The sequence below is a fragment of the Syzygium oleosum genome, unplaced genomic scaffold, assembly GCF_021117445.2.
Source record: "Syzygium oleosum isolate NSW1041296 unplaced genomic scaffold, Sole_v2.1 Sole_v2.04, whole genome shotgun sequence".
NCBI lineage: Eukaryota > Viridiplantae > Streptophyta > Magnoliopsida > Myrtales > Myrtaceae > Syzygium > Syzygium oleosum.
The window spans coordinates 13,309,682-13,332,873 of NW_026607488.1; the positions used below are offsets into that span (position 1 = coordinate 13,309,682).

Sequence of the window (23,192 nt, forward strand, 5' to 3'; positions counted from 1 at the left end):
GCCACGTTTCTATCCATCATCATCACCATGGAGACTTGCAACTTCCCTCCAAGCATGAAGAAGATGAATAGTGAAATGATAGGAAAAGAAAAGAAAATAAAAAAATGTATTTGGACAAAAATGCCCCTGCTCGTTCTGTTGGAATAAGCATATGCTCGTCGACTGGCGAAGATTTAGCCGGCTTGTGAGCTCTGATCCTTATTTGAGATCAAATAACCATTTCAAATCCTTATTGGAAATTAAATGGCCACTTTGGGCCCTTATTTGAAACAACGTTCACTTTAAGCCATTTTTTGAGAAAACCTATCTTTCCCTATAAAAGATGACCAGGTTTTCTAAAAATATTTCGACTATTCAATCTCGTCAGGGTCATCACTCAATCTTTTGCTGGTGTTTCCCTATTTAATCCTGCCACTTGTTGATCGAACGATCATCATCTTGATGAAACAATTCTATGCGGCCACCATGGAAAATATGATGATTTGGAAAATATTTCTTTAAAAATATCATTTATTAACGAATTATTTCAAGCAATATAAACGATCATTTTAGGAAATTTTCTTTTTTCAATTATTTATTTTTTGCGAAACAAACGAAATTAAAAAAGAAATAATTACAAGGCAGTGATAGGGGACAGAAAAAGGAGGTTGTCGTGCCTCTTTCATCGTTGGCGCGAGCGACAGATCTAGGGTGACTTAGCGGCTGTGGTGGGCCGAGCTTGGTAGGGGAAAGGCCGGTGCTTTCCCTCTCATCATTGACCTTGACACCGATCAATGTAACTCCATCGACATCGGAGAATAACCACTGTTTCTATAAATTTTTGGGGGAAAGCCAGTTACCCGAGTGCAGTGAGCCGCCAATCCCACGAGCACGAGGAGACCGGTCAGGTGAAGGCTGACCGGGAGCACCATGTCGATAACAATGACAATACACCGCCACCAAACGATTGGGAGGGCGAACGGCCGATGGAACCCCTAGCCCGACGGCCCCGAGCCATGTTCACGGAGGAAAACGTTGACTGTGAGGCGGACATTTGATTGCAAACTTGGCAATGGCATAATGAAGACGTGTCTGCACGATAAGTGGCAGCGATTTCAGGTGGAAAGTCATTGAGTAGGATATGCCACATGAAAAGGTCCCGAATAAAACACGATAAAATGGCAGCGAAAACTCTTCAAATGCAACTGGTCAAACCGCAAGCTCATTCGAATATGACGAGGAGACGAATCAAAGAGACTTAGCACACCAAATTCTTGCCGCCGAGCAACCTTTTAGTTTCGCGGAACATTTGGGATTCGCCAAGTCACATGAGGAGGTGGTACAAACGAAAGAAATCGCCTTGGTACATTATTTTTCACAGGTGATTTTCGAATTTCCTCGACTTCCGATTTGTGGACTGGCACTAGCAGGTTAACAACTTGTCGTGCCACAAGCCATTGCATCGGTCCGAATTAGGTCTTGGAAAAGAGGGCTCCGACTTTTAAAGTGCTAGAATTTCCTTATATTGGTGAAGATATTGTTGTAGAAATCGTAAGATTGTTCCACTGTCTGGTACTGCGGATAAAGCTTTCTCCATTACCTTGGCTAATGCTAGTGTTAACAACTCCAAGGTTAGGAATCTGATACCACAACTTATACCTACTTGCAATGGTGACTTTTTCAGGTACCCTGCATAGTTAATCTGTTCGTGAATGAAACATGGGCTTACTGTTTCTTTTTTCGGATAAAGTAACTAGTATAGACGATTCGATTGCACGTATTAGGTAATCGCCCTTTAGAGGGCATGAGTCGAAGCACTTTTTCATGCAATGTAGAGAGAAACCTGTTCATATCCGTTAGTCGCGAGCGCTAGGTGAAATTAACTTATCTAATGTTAGATAGGATATGCATGATATGGCATATCTCACCTTGTTTTCTACTTTTCATTACGAAAGTGCAACTACACCCGTTTTAATACAGACATGGTTGCTGGAAGCTTTAGGGATTTATTCAAACCTTTTAATGATACAGGAAGACGTTATTCATATGTCATCAATCATCTACTCCCCTTTCTCTTTTCATTCTGCTCATGATATCGGATCGATTACCCAAGAAAGAGGGTGATGCTTTTATTTTAAAACCTGTTGTGGATGCCGTGAAGGACAGATTCCTTAAATATTACATGGACATTCTACCTTTCTTTTGTCTGCTGTACTGGACCCGGGACAGCAAGTGGAAGGGCTCACAACTGTGCTTCTTCTATAATACGAAAATTTGGGGGTAAGAAAGGCGGTCCAAATGGGATAAAGATCACGGTCATGGGGAAGAGATTAATGTACTCTATGTATGATGCGAACACCACCCGATTTTGTACGAGAGCCTCCGCCCCACAACCCGTGTTGTCGTCCTCATCCAGTGCACTTTGGTCAGGCGGATGGAGTTTGGTACATAAAACGAAGACTGCAAGTGAAAGTTCCTCTAGCTCTTCAGGGTCATTCGCTCAAGAGGCGAATACATACTTGACTGTGGACTACGTGGGGGAGATTCACAGAATTGGATATACAAGTTGGACATTTTGAACTGGTGGAGAGGGGATTCCAAGCTATATATGCACACTACCACGGGTTGAGCACCACTCTTACTTGTATTATATCGCCTTTATTGTGTATATTATAAACTTCATCCAGGTAAATTTTTATTTTTGACTTGTGAATTACGTTTGTTTTTTCACGGTTTCTAAAACATAGCTCCTAAAAAGCACCTTATACTTCGAAATCCGTTCAAAACTAGATTTAAGATAAGAATGGCACAAGAGAATTCCTCAGACGGCGACACCCACTTCCTTTCCCTCAAGCATATCCTGATGAAACTCACCTGGGTAGGAAAGATGATGGCCGACACTCCTGCAAAGATGGACAGACAGTCTGTGTTGTTACACGGACCGGATCTTTGCAACTATATCATGACACGAAATTATCAGCGAAAAAAATACGATGAACAATAAAAGACACGAGAGACTTACGTGGTTCAGTCCAAGCGTCGGAACCAACGTTCAAGTGCTTCCCAGCCCTATAATTTACGCCTAAAACCTACAGCGTTTCATCTAACTTAAAACGCTCTAAATGGATGTAAATGTACTGCACAAAATGAACACGGCGTTCAGAGCACCTGTTCTTCTTCGTGCTCTAACTTCGCATATATTCTTCTGATGAAAACTCTAGCTCTTCTTATATAGAGAGGCTTGTCGTGAATGAGAAGAAAGTTACACTGAATGGCCATCGTGAATAATCATGGGCCATCATTGCAACTTCCTTATTCTTTTCTTTTCCAAGAGCTCTTCGATGGCATGGGCTCCCTTATCCTTCATGTGTGGCCATAATGATGTGCCATCATGAGGACATCTTCCTTCACCGTTGACAAGACAAACCCCCTTCAATTACGTGTGCATTGAAGAATTTGTTGGGGTATGATTCATACTTTCCATCAATAAACAGTCACAGGAGTTCTGTTTAAGGGTCAATCGAGATAAATCTTGTGTCTCAATTTCTCTTTTTCGCCTTTATTCTCTATTTTATTGTGTTTGTGCACTTAATTCTAACAGAATTCATCTTCTCGATTGTCTCCATGCAACTCCCTTTTAATGCCAAATAAGGGATAGTCTTCTTCATTAAATAAGTGTAGCCAATGGAAGTCTTCTCTGCTATTTGTCCAGCTAGCACACATGCACAAAATTAAAACAGGAAGAGACAAAACAAAAAACAACCGGTTGGACATTAATTGTCTGACCATACTCGGTTACTTTAATTTTGGATTGTGCTTATTTAATGGGCTCAAACTCAAGATATTTGCAGTCAAGATATAGTGTTCATTATCCATGACAGCTATTCCAGCGCCCTTGCAAGCACTTAATCTCTCTGTATGCCAATTGAGTTCGAGCAAAGCTTGAGCTTTGCCAAAGGAACAAGCTTCGTCATCATGTCTGCGGGATTCTCCATTGTCACTATATTTTTCACAATATCCTTAACATTTGCTATGACATCTCGGACAAAATGATACACGATATGCTTTGTTTTCTCGTAATAAATTGGATTATAAGCAAAATATATCGTATCTTGGTTGTCACAATCTAAGAGCATACTTCTTAGTCATATCACCTCTTTCGCCACAAAGGTCAGTGTCATGTACTCTACCTCAGTTGAAGATAAGGAAACATAATCTTGTAAGAACGCATTCTAACTCACTGCACCACTTGCTAACGTAAACATGTATCCTGCTAAAGATCTACGCTCATCCAAGTCACTGACTTGATCTTGTAAGAAGGGATGGATATGGTCTCACTGCCATATCCATCCCTTCTGTATACTACATAAATGTCCGCTGTTCTCTTTAAATATCTGATGATCCACTTTACATCTTCCTAATGAGACTTACGTAGACGTTTCATGTAACGGCTAACAATGCTCACAACTTGTGAAATGTCAGGTCTAGTGCATACATTGGCGTACATAATGTTTCCCACTGCACTAGAATAAGGAACATATAACATATGTTCCTCCTTCTCCTCAGTTTACAGTGATAACTTACTAGAAAGCTTAAAGTGTGCAACTAAAGGTGTACTTACAGATTTTGTCATCTATATGTTAATCATGCCATAATCGTTTAAATATTTTTCTTTTGAGACAGTTATAACACTCTGTTGACACCTAAATTTTACCTAGTCATTTAGAGTTTAACTGCACAGAAAATTAGGGATTAATTTTTAATCCATAAACAAAAATATTTTCATTAAATTGCATGGCATATAGTTATTAGGTGCATCTGTATTAATAGGGTCTATTGGAATTTTTTTTTCTAATTATAAAAAATGTAATAATTAAAAATATAGTTTAAAAAAATAAAGAAGAAGAAGAAGATTCGAGCCAGTTTGACCCGGCCCGTCCTGCCTGAGCCCATTCCCTTCCTTTCTTTCCTTGGCCTATTTCTCTTATTTTGTTTAATCCTGGCCCAGCCCATGGCTTTCTCAGCCCATAGCTCATTTTCCCTCTCTTCCTCTCTTCCTCTCTGCTCCCCGCGTGCGTTCTGACCGAGACAAAGAAGCAGAGCAGAGCAACGTGGACAGACTGATCAATGGCAGCTTCGAGCTGAAAATAGAAAGAAAAGGAGCTGGCTTAGTTGACTGACCCGAGGCCATTTTGGAGGGACGCTGAAGAGAGAGAACCGGCAGGAGTCTAAAAGGGGGGAGCCGAGAGAGAAACGGGGGAGCTGGTTTTGAAGGAGAGCCGAGACTAGGAGAGAATAAAAAAAAAGAGAGATTTTTGCTCGTTCGCCGATGGTCCGTTTGGGTAGCTATCGTTCCCATCGAAAGCTCCACCGGCTGGCTGTCGTTCATCGTCGAAGGAGTCGCTCAAACCAGGTAAGCCTCCAAAAAATTCCCTGTTTCTTCTCCGCCTACTGTTTTTTTAGGAATGTTAAACCAACCAAAGAGATTCTGAGCATACCATGCGAAACCCACATTGATTCGTGATGAAAAATGGTCGAGTTAACACTTAATATATTAGGTTTAGGCCTTAAATGATGGTAAATCCAGGCTTGGAAGTGATGGTCTGAGTTGCACACTACCCATTTGATAAAATGCCCAAACGAACGCCGAATACTTTTATGTAAAACCGACTCTCCACAACTTCGATTTATGCGCGATTTGCTCTAATACTGTCACTAACTTCAAGTTCTCTTTGTCTTTCATGTGGTTTTGTCGCGATTCGCACATACGGACTCGGCCGTGGACGGAGCCTCCACCAGAAAATCATTCCTCTTGCCGGAGCGTTGCCCACGGTTAGAGGCCGCTAGCGTGAGTCCTTTTCTTCGCTATTTGAATGAGATATGCGTGTTTGTTTGGCAAGAGAATTTTTGTTTAAGATGAATGGATTTGGTGAGGAAAATAGCCACCGACGGTGCCATTTTTGTGTTAGCCGACGGTCCGATGGGGTGGTGGCCGTTGGCGGCGACGTGGTGGCTGATGTTGGACTGGCCGTGGCCTCGCCGAGAGTTCGTCTGACATGGCAGACTCTCGGCGAGGGAACCCACCGGCAAGCTTGAAGGTGAAGGCGTGAAGAAGAAGTCTCGGTGAAGAAGTTCTGGGCAGAAGGCACGAAAGGAGGGAGGAAGACCAGAAAAGACAAAATGGAATAAAGAGGAACTAAAAAGAAAAAATAGAAAAAAAAGGAAAAAAAAAAGGCAAAAAGAAAAGAGAAAAAAAAATCAGAAAAGAAATAGGAAAAAAGGATCCGGGGCGGTCAGAGAGAGTCGGGTCAATTGTCGGGCGGATCGGGTTAGGGACCCAGTCCGGAATCTTTATTTTATTAATAAAAATTTGAAAAATATTTTAAAATTTAAAAAAATTCGAAAATGTTTAAAAGTCCAAAAAATATTAAAAAGTCTGAAAAACATTAAAAAACATTAAAAAATTAAAATTTTTAAAAAAATTTAAAAAAATTCAGAAAAATCCAAAAAATTAGGAAATGTTCAGAAATTAGTTTTTGGCTTAATTTCACTAGATCTAAGTGTTTAATCTCATTCTAGACTTAGTTTAAAACTTGTAAAAATTGAAAAACCCTCTAAAAAATTCCCAAAAATCGGATAAGCCATTAGGGCTTTACTTTAGGGCTTTTGATTGCATTTTCTTTTTAGAGACGATGCTAGGTCGCTGGTTGTTTATTTCTTCGTAATTATCTGGTTGCACGCTTTTAATACATTGATTGTTGTTTTCTATTTTTAGAACGGTTAGGTGAGATCTTAGCTTTTTTTATAGATTACCTGGTACGTTAGTTTGCGGAAATTCAAGTTTAGGTACTGAAAGGACACTAGTTAGATCGTTAGTGTAATCAAGTCCCTGAATTTTAGGATCTCTGATTTTTGCACTTATTGAGACGACACTCCCGCATCTCAATCAAGGTTTTTAGCCAACCCTTGATTATGGCTAGTGGCGACTCCAATCGAATGCGTAAATTAAAAAATTCTCATCATGCGAGGTATGAGACTTGGGAGTGCCTCGGTCTTTGGATTAATGAACCATTTGGTTTGTCTTTCAAACAAATCAATCGTTGTTCATATCCATCAACAAATACTTCTTGGCCTAAACCCGATCGGGACAGGGGGTAAGTCGCGACACACTCCTGCAACTTTAGCACACAAAATCTCCATACCCAATATCTTCTTAGCAACACCTAAATCTATTATTTCAAACTCAACACTCAACTGCCATTTCAGCACATCAATATCAAACATTGGTTTAGTTGCTATTAACATGTCATCAACATACAATAACAAATAAATCAACTACCAATGTTCAAATCTCCTAAAATAAACATAGCAATCCAACTGACTTTTTGAATAATCATGACTAGCCATAAAAGTATCAAAACACTTATACGACTACCTAGGAGATTGTTTCAATCCGTACAAAGATTTCTATAATAAGCAAACATAGTCTTCCTTACCCAGAATAACAAATCCTTATGTAAATTCGCTCCTCCAACTCATCGTAAAGAAACGCCGTTTTTATCTCAACTACTCCAATCCGAGATTTTGAGCAGCAACTAAGACAAGTGCTAGATGAATAGAAATATGTCTTACTATAGGAGAGAACGACTCATTATAGTCAATACCGTCTCGCTGAGTATACCCCTTTGCAATAAGTATTGCCTTGTACCTTGCTGCCTCGATTGTTTTGCACCCGACAATCTATCTCTACCTCATCACCTAGAGTCAACACATAGGCAATATCTAAATAACCATAACGTACCTGTGGTTTTATTTGCCTTCTTTGTCTTCCCTTGGAAATACTATGTTGCGGCTCTGCTAGTTGTTTTGCATCACTGTCATCAGGAAATGCAGCCTCATTTGTAGTCTCATCCTCTATTACTTCTAAGGTCTCTAAAGGCTTCACCTAAAGCTCCAACACACTATCAACACCATGATGCGCTTGCTTTGCTGGTTGTGTCTCAAGACCCCTCTTTCAAACCATAGCAGTCTCATAGAATCTAGGTGTTCTGGGATTAGTGAACCCTAGCCGGTAACCTTTCATTTCTTGTGCATAACCCATAAATAAGCAATTCTTCCCCCTCATCTCAAGCTTACCATCACTCACATGAGTATACACTGGAAATCCGAATATTCGTAATTCGGAGTAATCAACAAGATTCACTGACCATACTTCCTTAGGAGTTTCCACTCGATAACAAATGATGGACATCAATTAAGTAGGTACCATGCCATGTCACTACTTCGACCCAAAATTCCTTGCCAATCCTAAGTGCGAGAGTATGCGCCGAGCTCGCTCAAGTAGAGTTCTGTTCTTACATTCTACAACGCCATTCTACTGTGGTATCCTGAAAATTATGCGGTATCTCGCAATCCTTTCTTTCTAGCAGAACTCGGTAAAATCGTTACCAAAGAACTCCATGCCATTATCGATTCTCAAACACTTATTAGTTTACTAGACTTCTTCTCAATCAGTGTCTTAAAATTCTTGAACCGATGGAACACCTCGGATTTGTACTTTAGGAAGTATACTTATACCTAGCTCGAATAATCTTTAGAGGTGGCAAAATGGGTTTAACTCATCTTTAATGGTGTAGGTCATAAATGGGTTACCTAACAACTTAATGGGACTTAAATGGGTTTCAAATGGATCATAAATGGGTAGCCTAACTAGTTTAAGTGAATCATAAACAAATCATTTTCAATTTTTTTCAATTTTTTGATTTTTGATTTTTTTAAATTTTATTTTTAAAAAAATTATAATAATTATTCACTAGATTTGTATTGCATTGAAGTGTTTTACCAATATAAATTTTATAAAAGATCATAAGAAACTAGTTTTTTCTAAATTTGGTTAAATATGGAAGAGTTTTAGCAATATGGATTGAGTTGGATATAGGCCGAGAAATTTGCACTGTGAATACATGGGTCATAAACAGGTTAATGAGTCAATTTGGGTTGGAACATTTATGACCCAACCCAAACTCAACTCGACTCGACTCACTCATTTTACAAGTTTAATAGTCGTTAATGAATGTTAGCATATATTGGACACCGCCTTTCAAAGGAATTGGAGATGGGCCCCATACATTTGAGTAAATTTATTCAACTAGTTTCTTGGTTGAATGAATAGCTATACTAAATTTAATTCGGCACCGCTTCCTAAAGATATAGTGCTCACACAAATCCAGCTTCCTTATCTTCTAACCCTTCACCAACTATCTCTCACTCAGCATCGTCATACTTGCCTCACTCATGTGCTATAATCACATGTACCATAACTAAGTCGATTTTGTGTCTAACTCAACTAATGAAATTATAGCAGCTCCATTCACGATCTTTCCCAATTCTCCTGGCACCTCGAGAGAAATAAGGTTCATGAATGGAGCTCCATCTTCAACAACTCCATGTTCAGCATTGTACTTGCACCCGATGTCATTGAGTGTACCTAGAGAAATAAGGTTCATCTTGAGCTTTCACTTTTGTCAGTGTGCACTTTACGCCATTGTGCATCTAAATTCAAACTCTCTATCCCACAATCTTGCAGACTGTATTATTTGCCATCAAAAACACTACCACCATCTATAGCTCTGTCGGTAATGAACCAGTTTCGATGAGGCGTCATATAATAGGAACACCTCTAATCTAGGACTCGTTCGTCTCCAGTCGAACTAGTAGTCACACATAAAACAAACTTGGCATCAGTAGTACTCTCCTAGGCAACATTTGCCACACTGCTTGAAACATTATGCCCATCGTTTTTATTTCTCAACTTTTGACAGTCTCTCCTCATGTGTCCCTCTTCGTGACACTCAAAACAGTTAAACCCGACCCTTGGAATTTCTATGTCGCAATTTTGATATGTTTTTAGCTTTGCTGCTAGACCTCCAACGTCAGACCATCATCTCGCAACTTCCTCTGCCACTTCTTAGAGAATCAGACTGATTTTACCTCTTCTGTGTAGTACGTGCTTGCAATAGTGAGTCAATAAAGTGCTTCTACGACGTTGGTAGAGACACCAATAGCTTCATGCCTTATTTTTCATCATCTAGTATCTCACCGACGTTCTTCAAATTCATCATGAGTTTGTTGAACTCATCTAGGTGAGCTTCGTTGGATGTACCTTTAGTATAATGAAACTGAAACATTCTCTTCAGCATGTATAACTGATTTTTCAAACCCATTGTTACATAGAGGGTCTAGAGTTTTTCCCATAGTGTCATGGCATCCTTCTTCTCAGCCACCTCTATTAACACTTCATCCGATAGGTTCAACAGGGTCGTACTCCTTGTCTTCCCCATTAATTCTTCCTTTTCAACATCTTTCATTATTTTGGGCTACTTTTCCATACCCTCCAATGCATTGGCTAAATCTTGAGTTGTTAATAGCACATACATCTTAACACTTCACAATCCAAAGTTCGTGTTGAAAAAATCCCCTATGTTGTTCTAAAGAAATAATCAAATACTACTAATGTGTGTATTGATTGAGAAGTACCAGGTGAAATATGCACAAGCCAATATGCAAATGATGTCATTATTAGCACCTAGTGATTTTACTATAAGGAGCGCTTGCCACTATCAAGAGTGCTTTCCTAATATCGATGGATTGCTACCGATATCAAGGGTGAACAATGAATTGGTGTCGAGATGTTTACAAGCTAGAAGGACTTTGAGATAAGGTGAATATCTTAAAAAACCTTAATCGAGGGTGAACAAACTGAGAAGAATGGGGATGTTCGTGATGACTTAGAGGTACTAAGATTTGGTGAACAGATTAGATGGACATGGTGATGGTGAACAAGCCTAAAATGAGAATGTTCAGTAAAACTTGGAAGGACCATGAAGGTGAATGACTTGATAGAGTCATAATCGCTAATATGCTTGGCAAGACCAGAAGATAGATAAGTTGATCATTATCGGGAGCAGCAGATTATTAGTAGGAGCAGCTGCCAATATCAGAGAGGTGGAGGACATGTGACGCCCTCTTTCCAATCTCGATTTGGTGTCTACCGGTTATCTTTAAGGTTTAGAATTCGAAAAAGAGCTGCAGAGTTGATTGAGAGTAGTTCTCGCATTAATGAGTTGGAGACAGACCCAGACAAAAGTACACTGACACTAATTTGGGAAACCGCCATTGTCAGAGAGACGTTTCCGATGACAGAAAGCCATTCTAACGAATTTGAGCGAGCTTTGTTGCAAGCAACGATAGAACCAATGGCTACTTGCAGAATTTTTGTTGGGAACCATCATATGAGGTTGGATGTCTATATATTCAATCCAAGAAAAGTAGTGGCATTGGGTGGAAACAAACAAAACTAATTTAGTGCTTTGAGGGTTCTTCTTCGTTCTGTATTTGTTTATAGTTGTTGTGTATTGATGATTACTCTATGTGTAGTGTTCCTACTGTTTGTAATCATGATAAGAACAACTGTATAAGATGATAGCAGTACTTGCTTTTTGATAGTGTGATCTATTAATTGATAGGAGCAGTATGTGTTGATTTCAACTTGTCTTGAAAATTACTAGTGGATTACAGCCTTATTGTGACTATTAGTTGTGGAGAGTGGATGTAGATTTTGGAATAAAGCCAAACACTATAAATCTCTATGTGCTATCTTTCATCTCTTCAGTATCAGCATTACAAGTTCATCATTATCACTTTCTATTCATCAACAACACGTGCACCTGATATCTATAATCTGTTTCTATTATCATTTGAAGTTTACTTGTTCTATTCCACAAAAGTTTCTTATAGTTCCCATTCAACCTATTCAACCCCCCCTTGGTTGTATTGTTAACCCCAACAATTCCTCCTATTAAATTTCTCAACTTCAAATTTCTTTCTAGACATAATTACAAAGTCTCAGCTCTGATACCAATTGTTGTTACATGGACTAGATCTTTGCAATTACATAGTGACACGAAATTATAAGAGAAAATAATACGAGGAACAATAAAGGAAGCGAGAGATTTACATGGTTCGGTTCGAGTATCAGAAACTACGTCCACGGGGAGAGCCAACAAATAATCCACCACAAAACGGAAAATTACAAGTTATAATCACTCACGCTCAAGTGTTTCCCAGCCCCATAATTTACACCTGAAACCCGAAGTGTTTAATCGAACTTAAACCACTCAAAATGGATGTAAGTAAACTGTACAAAATACACGGTGTTCAGAGCACCTATTCTTCTTCTCCGTGCTCTAACTTCGCATTTATTCTTCTGATGAGAACTCCTCTTCTTATATAGAGAGGGGCCATCATGAATAAACATGGGCCATCATTACAACTTTCTTGCTCTTTTCTTTTGCAGTAACGGCATGGGCTCCCTTATCCTTCACATGCGGCCATAACGATGTAGCCATCACGAAGGAGATCTTCCTTCTCCTTTGACAAGACGAAACCCCCCTCAATTACGTGTGCATTGAAGAATTCATCTTCTCGGTTGTATCCATGCATCTCCCTTTTAATGCTAAAGAAGGGATATTATTCTTTATTAAACAAGTGTAGCCAGTGGAAGTCTTCTCTTGTTATTTATCCAGCTAGCACGCATGCACGAAAATAATGCAGGAAGAGACAAACCAGAAAACAACCGGTTGAATGTTATTTGTCCGGCCCTACTCGCTTGCTTTAATTTTGGACTGTGCTTATTTAGTAGGCTTAAACTCGAGACATAACTTAAAGGTCTGGAAACAAGCAAGCTGCTAATGATACACCTCCAGTTTGGAATCTTTTGTGGTCAAATATTTAGTTTGTGGTAAATTTATCGCAAGTATATTAGTTTAAGGTTTTTTTTTTGTTAAAAAATTAGTACAGGGTAATTTTGTCACAGTTATACCAGTTTGGGATTTTTTGTGATATTAACCCTTTCAATTATTATATTCTCTCAAATTCAAGTTACTAATTTGTGAGGAAATTTTATTGAGATTCAAGCTCGTAGGCTTGCGGACATCTCAGGATGGTATGAATTGAAGACAATTGGCACGATTGGTAGGGGTTCTAAACCCCCCTAGATAAAATTAATATCGTTATAATGCTAGTGCAAGGCTAGAATTATTAAACAAATAAGGCGTTACTCTATTGGCTTAAAATTAGGCTTTTCACGAATGATTAGGCCCTCGTAATGCCCAAATTACCCTTTGGAAAAATCCAAAAAATGTCATTTACGGCATGGACGACCTGTTTTTGAATAGATTGAGGATGTAGACTGCATATATATATACTTGGATCCAATTAAAAGAATATGGATCCAATATGTTTTAAGCATTGTGCGATTAAATATGTCAATAATTTTATAGCAGGATATTAAGTATATAAATATATGATATTTTTGCCGCACTTATATCAAAGAAAGAAGCTTGATAAATTCTTCAAATTGGGTTTTACATCATATCTAATTTATCCTTCAAAATGTCAAGCTCCCACAAAAGATCAGCACGTGCTCTTTGTTTAGCCATGATGCTATGAGCCTATGACCCAAAAATTGCCAATTTCTCCTCCCTTTTCTCTATATATACACTACAAGATCTTGCAATTAAATAGCACCAAAGAAGCACACTTTCTCCAGAAAGAAACTTAAAAGGATTCTTTCAAATCTCTCAATTTCCAACAGACATGGCCATGAAAGTTGAGGTTGTCTCCACAGAGACCATCAAGCCTTCCTCTCCAACTCCATCTCACCTCAGAAACTTCAAGCTCTGTCTCCTTGACCAACTGGCTCCCCCGCTTTGTGTTCCAATCATCCTGTTCTACTCGGCTCCCGACAACAAGGCGGTGCCGAACTCTGCCTCGGTCACAGGAAACTTGAAAACTTCGCTCTCGCAGGCGCTTTCCCTCTTCTACCCTCTAGGGGGAAGGGTGAAAGGCAACGCCGCCATCGATTGCAACGATGAGGGGGCGCTCTATTTGGAGGCGAAAGCTCACTTCGAGTTGTCCAAAGTCCTGTCAAACCCGGACATCAATCAGCTGCTGCAATTCCTCCCGTTCTCTCCGCACAGAGTCGCTCCCAACATTGAGGAACAAGTCATTGTAGGGGTCCAAGTCAACTTCTTTGACTGTGGCGGCATCGGGATCGGCATCTGCATCTCTCACAAGATCGCTGACGGCGCGTCAGTCTCTGCTTTCCTCACCACATGGTCGGAAATTGCCCTCAATGGCACTGACCGCGAAGCCATCCTCATCACTCCCTTCTTGAAAGCATCTGAGCTCTTCCAACCAAAGGACGTAAACTTCCAAATGCCACGCGAGTTCAACAGCAGAGAGAAGCTTTCCACCAAGATGTTTCGTTTCGACAGTGAGAGCTTGGCACGCCTCAGGGCCAGGTTTGGCAGTGCCACTCCTACTCGCGTCGAGGCAGTGACCGCCCTCATTTGGAAATCCGCCTTGGAGGTGGAGAGGAAGAGGCCAGAGTGGAACGAGAAGTACCCCCCATCATCAGCTGCGACACATGTGGTGAACATCAGAAGCAGGATGAGGCCACAGCCACTGCCTGAAAATGCCTTGGGCAATCTGTGGCAGACCACTGTTGCACCACTGATGGACGCAAACAAGGCAGTTGAATTGCAGGACTTTGCAGGCATTCTCAGGAAATCAATAAGGGCAATTGATGGCGAATATTTGAGCGTGCTTCAAGGCGAGAGGGGATTGGCCAAGGCTTACGAGAGCCTCACGGCGGCACGGAAGTTGGCAGAGTCGTCTGCGGGAAAGATCAAGCTCTACGGCTTCAGCAGCTGGGCAGGGTTTCCTTACTACGAGGTGGATTTCGGCTTGGGAAAGCCCGCTTGGGTGTGCACCACCGGTTTTCCGATTGGAAATATGGTGTTTTTTATGGGAACGAGGTGCGGGCATGGGATCGAAGCTTGGATCACATTGCCCGAGCACGACATGATCGAGTTCGAGCGCAACGATGAGTTGCTACAGTTCGTTTCGCCGAGCCCTTGATCATGAGAAGGGCGACTGATGAAGATAGTAATCCCTTATGGTTTGCTTGATTCAAGGTTTCATATATGTTCGTTTGCTTTGTTAGATGTCATAAACTGGTTAAATGGTTTGTGTATTATTACTAATGTGTGATTCAAACTTCAAATAAAAGTATGTTCGAAGTTCCATATGCCTTGATTTTTCTTGTTCCATCCATGGACATTTTTGTCTAGAAAACCTTATTATAATGGAGAAATACTATTTGTAATATGTGTAATTTCGTTAACAAATGTCTTGAAGATATTTTTGTCAAATCATAAAATATTCAAAATGAGTAAATAACAATTCAGATATGAAATCAATATCTTTTTGTAATATCAAAGCGCATTAATCCAAGCTTAAAAAATATCTGAAGGGTATTGCGGTCATGAAATCCATTATTTAAAATGAGCAATGCTATATATACATATATGTATGTATATATAAAGAAATCTTAATAAAAAAATTTATTAATTAATGTGGCAATTTTATATTGGGTATTTCAAAAATGCCAATGATTCAATGCATGTTTCATTTATTTCAATACCCAATCGAAACTAGTTATGTCACTTCGTAATAAAATTTTAGTAAGATTTCTCAATCCATCGAGTATTTTCCTATTAAAACTCGCTTACTAATTCCTTTACCACATAATTATGTACTAGACACTGATGATCAAAACACCTAATACGAATATTGACTGAGTTCAATATTGCGTTGGGTTACAAATTACGTATATGAGTTGACAAAACCAACAGCGCAAATGTCATAAGAGGGCTAGGGGAGAATTCAAAATGTCATAACTCTTTTAAGAGATTATGTAGAATGTGAACTTTCAAAACTTAATGTTGCCAAAATAACAATAGATTTATTTGCAAATATAATCTATTGCAATTACACAGAAAAAATGCACACCAAAGTCATAATTTCGTATGGTCCTCATTTTAGTGCCAATTTTTTTCGATCGATCATCCGAGTCCCATAACTTCAAAAAAAGAAAAACCTTTAGTTTTGTACCATAACTTTTCAATTGATCATCTGAATGCCAAAAAATCTGATTTGTCATTAAAATTTGTAATGCTTGTATTGAACATTTGTTAAAAGTTCTAGTACACAAGTAATCAATTGAAAATTTGCGGCACCAAATTAAGCGCCGCACAAAAATTATGATACTTGCAGTGTACTTCTCCTCAATTACACCAAAGGAAGTTATATTGCAAGTTGGAAATAGTACCGGTCTTCACCTCACATTTCCTAATTAGAAGCTTTTCTCATATCCTATCTTCATAAAAGTTGCAACTTTCATACTCTATCTACATAGAAGTTGTAACTTTTCATAGCCAATACGATTTTAGCATTTAAACAATTATTACACCATTAATAATATTATATGGGCCACAATTATTCTTACAATTAGTTCCTCTCTTCATGGTCTTGGATTCAAGTCCTTAATGGAAGCACTCCATGAGCAAAATCCTCAATACATCTATATCAACGGTTACTAGATGTTCGTCATCATATATCAACAACCAAATACGTTCCACAGATGCGTATCAAAGTCGACTCATGAATGTCAATCTCTACAATCGTCAGAAAGTGTCACGTGCGTAATAATTTTCACTTGTCGCCCACGTGATTGTTCATGCTCACGTGCTAAGCACTTGCTTGTCTGACTCAACTATTTTAAATGTAAACAGAAGATTGAGTTCGTAAAGACAGGAAATTTTTCCTTTTTTCCCTTGCCATCCCACAATAAGATCGCATAATTTAAAAGACATAATGAGAATAAACAAGGTGTTGGCTTCAGATGGCAAGGGAATTGGTTCCTCTCCTCATTGTCTTGGATTCAAGTCTTTAAGGGAGCACTCCATGAGCAAAATCCTCTACACGTCAGGCCGATGTGGGGAAGTGCATCCTACTAATTGAGATGCACCAAAGCGGACTTAAACATCATTATCGCTAAACCACGAAAAAAATATATGATGAGAAAGGGATGTAATGATTTTGCACAAAAAACACGACTCTTGCAAACAGTTAGGGGAGAGAATTTATCGTATGATGTTACGGCGATATTTGGTCACTTCAATGAGAAAATTTGTGTATGGAGCCAATGAGGATGTGAAAATAGTGATACCATATCAAAAGTTGTTGATTCGAAAAGAACGTAAACCCATCTGAGTTAATATATTAATATCATGCTCAACTTCTGCATTTTTAAATTCTTTATTTTGCAGAATTTATGTAGACTATTGAAAAGGACAACGTTCTTTGATATAGTTTCCAATAGCAACTTAGCTTTGAAAAGATATTTTGCAAGTCTAAGAATGGATCTTTTATTTAAGTAGGATAATGGCTCTTGACATTTTAGGATTACTACCAAAAGTACACACGTGTTGCGTACGTGCGAAAACTAACAGTTAAAAGATTTCAACCATCTCATCAGGAAATATTTGGATTATCAATTAATGGAAAGATATTATTGCCTCAATATAAAGAAATTGTACGCATATATGTGGAAAAATAAAACTATATCAAAATTTGAACTTTTTTTTTTTTATAAAGTTGTCTATAAGCCCCTCTTTGCTATATGTAATAGTAAATATAAAGACATTATAATTCTTTTCTCAAAACCCTTTTAAGAGACTACGTAGAATGTGAACTTTCAAAACTTAATGTTGCCAGAATAACAATAGATTTCTTTGCAAATATAATCTTTCCCAATTACACAGGAAAAGGATACACAAATGTCATAATTTTCATATGTCACTCACTTTAGTACTATTACTTTTTCAATCGATCATCGGACTCCCATAACTTTAAAAAAGAAAATCTTTTAGTTTAGTGTTATAACTTTTCAATTGATCATCTGAATGCCAAAAAATCCGGCGTGGCATTAAAATTTATAATGCTTGTATTGAAACAATTATTAAAAATTACGACACTCAAGTAATCGGTTGAAAAGTTATGGTACCAAATGAAGCGCCGTACAAAACTTGTGACACTAGTTGTGTTCTTCTCCTCAATTACACCAAAGGAAGTTATATTGCAAGTTAGAAATAGTATCAGTCTTCACCTCACATTTCCTAATTAAAAGCCGTATTGTTGCAAGATTCAACTCTTACATGAAGCCTTTTACTCAACATTCCTCAATGGATTCAAACTCTTGAATTTCAAGAAATTAAAAAAATTTGAGCGTGCCATGGCTTATGGATGTTGCTCATAAAAATTTCCACATTCGTGGCTTAAGCACATTTTTAGAAAGTTGGGGGCAATGGCCTCTCTGGCTCGCCTTTTAATTCGACTTCGCTGTAAGTGTTTGAAGGTATTTGTCAAATATCTCACACCTACAACGCTCCGCTGTTTTAGTGACACATCAAAGAGCCCAAGTTATTTTATCTAATATGCTCCTAATTTAAAAATATTACTAAACGCATAAGTTACAACATATCACTATGCAACTTTAATACAACATATTTACAACACAACACCAAAGAGATGGGGCTGCTTCAAAGCTCAGACAGAATCGACGAGGCCTGACGAGTATGAAGAAATTGAGACCGTGACCACCAGACCTCAGTCCGTGACGCCCTCTGAATTGTTGAGCATGTTCAGCTGGTTATTTGAGATGTGCTTCACCTCTAGTGGGCTCAGATTCGAGTTGGCCGAGTCGAGATTCGCCTTAGAGTGTATGTTATGGTCTTCTTCGACGAGTGCTTCAAGCCTCTGCTACGGTCTTCTTGGACAATCCCTTCGATGGTAAGCAATTGTGCATTTTCTTGGCAGCACTGTGTAATCTTGCGTATTGGGAAATTGAGCTTCTTAGTTTTTTTTTTGCTAGCAATTGATGTGAGAGAATGGTGAATGGTGTTCCAATGTCTAAAATGCTTTGTAAGGTCGGCCAGTCTTGTTCTAGAGCCATTCGGTCTGGTTTCCAATTCCAAAATTTTAGAACCGGGAGTCACTGGCTGGGTTCCGGAATCTAGGCCAGGAACCAATCACATATCGCTTATTTATAGGATTTCAATAGGTCTTATATTTAAATCTCCCTCCATTTATCTGTTTAACCTTTTGAGTTGGATTTTTCTAGCAGTGCAATTGAATTATTTGATATATCATCTAATGTAATGTTGATTTACTACTGATGTTTTCATACTAATGAAACCGTTGATTTTCTTGTCACGTTTGGCCTGTAAAAGCAAATATTTTTAGATCCGTCCCTTGTTGTGGACATTAGAAGGTGTTTCGCCGGAATTTCTCTCGCGACAAAATATATTTTACCAAAAGTAGTTCTACGGCTTTTAATTAAAGGAGACTAAGGTCCCGTGCTAACTCTGGACTAGAAATATCCTTGCGAATGAGGGAATTGACAACTTTATATGGTATGGAACTGCACATACGCAAATTTTGCTGAAATTCAATCGATGACACATTTCGGAAAATACAAACTCGAGAGAGTAACCAAATGTAACAAATTATGCCGGAATTTAATCGACAATACCATATGAAAACACAAGAGACACTATGCTGGAATTTAATTGATGATACAGCACTTGGGATAGAGATTACACACCGGAATTTAATCGACAACGTGAATCAAAAAGCTACAACTATGAAAATAAAGTGCAGTGCGGGAAAGAAATGTACTCAAAGGTAGAAAATTTGTTTGATTTGTGCGGGGAATGTTTTGTTGGTGATTGATGGTATTTATAATGACATAATGGTAACTGATTGCCTTCCGACTGTTTCCAGTGATTGCATTTCCTTGAGTGGTTCTGTCGATTGTCTTCATCTCCTGAAATTTCAGTGTGCACGCTCTCATGATGCTACAATTGTGCCTCCAAGCAATTTCTTTTGATATACTGCATGTTAACTGCCCCAAGATCTTATTTTGATGATTGTTAACTTTCCCATGAACTTATTTTCAGGCGGTAACTATTCCCTCCATGGATGTAAACTCATTGTCTTCGATCTCAATTGCTTTACTAATTTTGAACTTCATGGTTGTACTTCGATGTTCTCCAAGTTTGCCGCAGACTCCATCATCCTGATTGCTTCGTCTCAGTTGATGACTATACTCTTTTGTCTTTTATTTTTTCAAGGAACTATATCCATAGTCCATTGTTTGCCCATTGCTAACATCTATATCAATGGTTACTAGATGTTCATCATCGTATATCGACAACCAAATTTGTTCCACAGATGTGTATCGATGTCGACCCATGAAAAAAAAATATGATGAGAAAGGAATGCAATGATTTTGCACAAAAACGCACAGCTCTGGCAGACAGTGAGGGGAGAGAAAATTTAGGTTGTATGACGTTACAAGGATATTTGGTCACTTCAGTGAGAAAAATTGTGTTTGGAGCCAATTGGGATGTGAAAATAGTCATACCATATCAAAAGTGATTGATTCGAAAAGAACGTAAACCAATGAGTTAATATAATACTTATTATGCTTGACGTCTGCGCCTTTTTAAATTCTTTATTTTGCAGAATTTATCTACATTATTGAAAAGGACAACGTTCTTTGTTATAGTTTCCTATGGCAACTTAGCTTTGAGGAGATATTTTGCAAGTCTAAGAATGGATCTTTTATTTAAGTAGGATAATGGCTCTTGACAATCGTGCGAAAGCTAATAGTTAAAAGGTTCAAACCATCTCATCAGGATATATTTGGATTATCAATTAATGGAAAGATATTATTGACTCAATATAAAAAATTGTACACACACATATATATACGGAAAAATAAGAATATTTCAATATTTGAATTTTTTATATATATAAACTTGTACATAAGCCCCTTGTTGCTTTATATAATAATATAAATAAAGACATTATTATTGGGAAAATTGTTCAAAAAGTCCTAAACCTTTCAAGTTTGCTAATTGAGTCTTAAACATTTTCACTTCTTGACAATTGAGTCCATTCGGCCAATTTTGACCACTCGGAGCTGACGTGGGCGCCGGCCGTCCGGTCACTGCTGACGTGGCAATTTTTAATATTTTTTTAAAAAAATTCAAAATTTTTAATATTTTTTTATTTTTTTCCTTTTATTTTTTTTTCTGGCCTTCTTCCCTCAGGCCGGTCGGCGACCAGCCGGAGGTGAGGGTCGACAAGGTCGACCTTGCCGACCACTGGCGAAGCTCACCCTCGCCGACCACTGGTGAGGGCGAGCCTCACCGGCCCCTAGCTGGGCGAGGTCGAACCTTGCCTAGAAAAGGCAAGGCCGACCTCGTCGTCACAACCTAGGCGACGGCGAGGCCAACCTCACCGTCATGACCCAGGCAACGGCGAGGTTGGCCTTGCCTTGGCTAGGCGAGGTGTTGCCTGGGTCAAGACGGCGAGGTCGGGTGAGGTTCAACCTCGCCCAGCCAGGGGCCGACGAGGCTCGCCCAGCCAGGGGCCGACGAGGCTCGCCCTCGCCAGTAGCTAGCGGGGGCGAGCTTTGCCAGAGGCTAGAAAAAAAATTCAAAAAAATATTAAAAATTGCCACGTCAGCATTTGCCGGTGCCGGCCGGCGTCCACGTCAGCTCCGGACGACCAAAATTGGCCGGATGGACTCAATTGGCAAGAAGTGAAAAGGTTTAGGACTCAATTGGCAAGAAGTGAAAAGGTTTAGGACTCAATTGGCAAACTTGAAAGGTTTATGACTAAATTGGCAAAAGTGCAATAGGTTTAGAACTTTTTGGATAATTTTCCTCATTATTATCTTTTCTCAAAACTCTTTTAAGAGACTATATAGAATGTGAACTTTTAAAACTTAATGTTGCCAAAATAACAATTGATTTATTTGCAAATATAATTTTCAAATTACACTGAAAAAAGACACCACAAATGTCATAACTTTCATACAGAGCTCACTTTCGTGCCATAACTTTTTCAATCGATCATTTAAGTCCCTTAACATAAAAACATTTACTTTGGCGCTATAATTTTTCAATCGATCTGTTGAATGTTGGAAAATACGACGTGACATTAAAATTTATAATACTTGTGGTGAACATTTTTTAGAAGTTATAGCACTCAAGTGATCGACTGAAAAGTTGGGGCACCAAATTAAGCGCTGCAAAAAAGTTATGATACTTATAGTGTTCTTTTTTTCAATTACACCAATGGAAGTTATATTGCAAGTTGGAAATACTATCAGTCTTCACCTCACATTTCCGAATTAAAAGCACTATTGTTGCAAGATTTAACTCTTATATGAAGTCTTTTACTGAACATTCCTCAATGTGCTCAAACTTTTGAATTTCGAGAAATTTAAAAAAGATTTGAGTGTGCCATGGCTTATGGATATTGCTTATAACATTTTGCATATTTGTGGCTTGAGCATCATTTCAGAAAGTGTGGGGGCAATGGCCCCTCTAGCTCGCCTTTTAATTCGTCTTCGCTGCAAGGTATTTGTCAAATATCTCATAACGACAATGCTCCGCTGTTTTAGCAACACATCAAAGAGCCCATGTTGTTTTATCTAATATGCTCCAAATTTAAATATATTACTAAACACATAAGTTACAACCTATCACTACGCAATTTTAATACAACATATCTACAACACAATACCAAAGAGCACGGTTCTTTTCTGTAAAATATATAGATCATTTTAGGGGAAACTACAACAGTGGTCCTTGTATATGTTGCACATATTCAATTTTGGTCTCCTTACTTGATCTCGGGACAAGTTTGATCACTAAGCTAATCTCCCGTCAATTTCTGGACACATTGTGTATTTTCATCCAAATATGGATCGAAATTTCTAAATAAGCAAAGGATATAAACTAACTTGCAATAAACAAATCAATAGGCCATGTTCAATTTTGGTCCTTTTACTAAGTTTTTTAACAGATTTGGTCCCTAAACTAACCCACGATCATGATTTTAAGACAAATTTTGCATTTATTTGTACAATTACAAACAAAAAAGTTAAGTGTTAAAGATTAACATAGAGAGTCGGACATTTATAGTTAGTTTAGTAAATCAGTTACCTACTAGTAGTTCTCCATAGATAGTTAATACTTGAGTATTGCTTTTGAGGAACTTGGCCTATAAGGACCATACAAGTTTGCACCATTCTCGGCTTAAATCATCAATTTTCTCATTGTTTATTCCTTATAGACACCACATACTGATCTCCAACACTTAGTCAGCAAATTCTATCTGCATTTGATGGAAAAACAAAATTTACCTTGAGGATAAAATTGAACCAAACT

General features: G+C 38.5%; 1 protein-coding gene and 2 long non-coding RNA genes across 3 annotated transcripts; 2 read left to right on the plus strand and 1 right to left on the minus strand.

Annotated features, from left to right (window-relative positions):
- Positions 1 to 1,237: 1,237 nt before the first annotated feature.
- On the minus strand, positions 1,238 to 3,158 carry LOC130138054 (uncharacterized). Its single transcript, XR_008816475.1, has 2 exons — positions 3,002 to 3,158; positions 1,238 to 2,882 (listed from the first exon to the last, which is right to left on the minus strand). It is a non-coding gene; the product is annotated as an uncharacterized LOC130138054 (long non-coding RNA).
- Positions 3,159 to 6,482: 3,324 nt separating this feature from the next.
- LOC130138071 (uncharacterized) lies at positions 6,483 to 11,526 on the plus strand. The gene is made up of 2 exons (XR_008816484.1): positions 6,483 to 9,392; positions 9,480 to 11,526. It is a non-coding gene; the product is annotated as an uncharacterized LOC130138071 (long non-coding RNA).
- Positions 11,527 to 13,545: 2,019 nt separating this feature from the next.
- Positions 13,546 to 15,130, plus strand: LOC115662342 (stemmadenine O-acetyltransferase-like). The gene has a single exon (XM_030584494.2). The coding sequence runs from the start codon at positions 13,636 to 13,638 to the stop codon at positions 14,959 to 14,961; it is 1,326 nt and encodes a 441-aa protein (XP_030440354.1). The 5' UTR covers positions 13,546 to 13,635; the 3' UTR covers positions 14,962 to 15,130.
- The last annotated feature ends 8,062 nt before the right edge of the window (positions 15,131 to 23,192 follow it).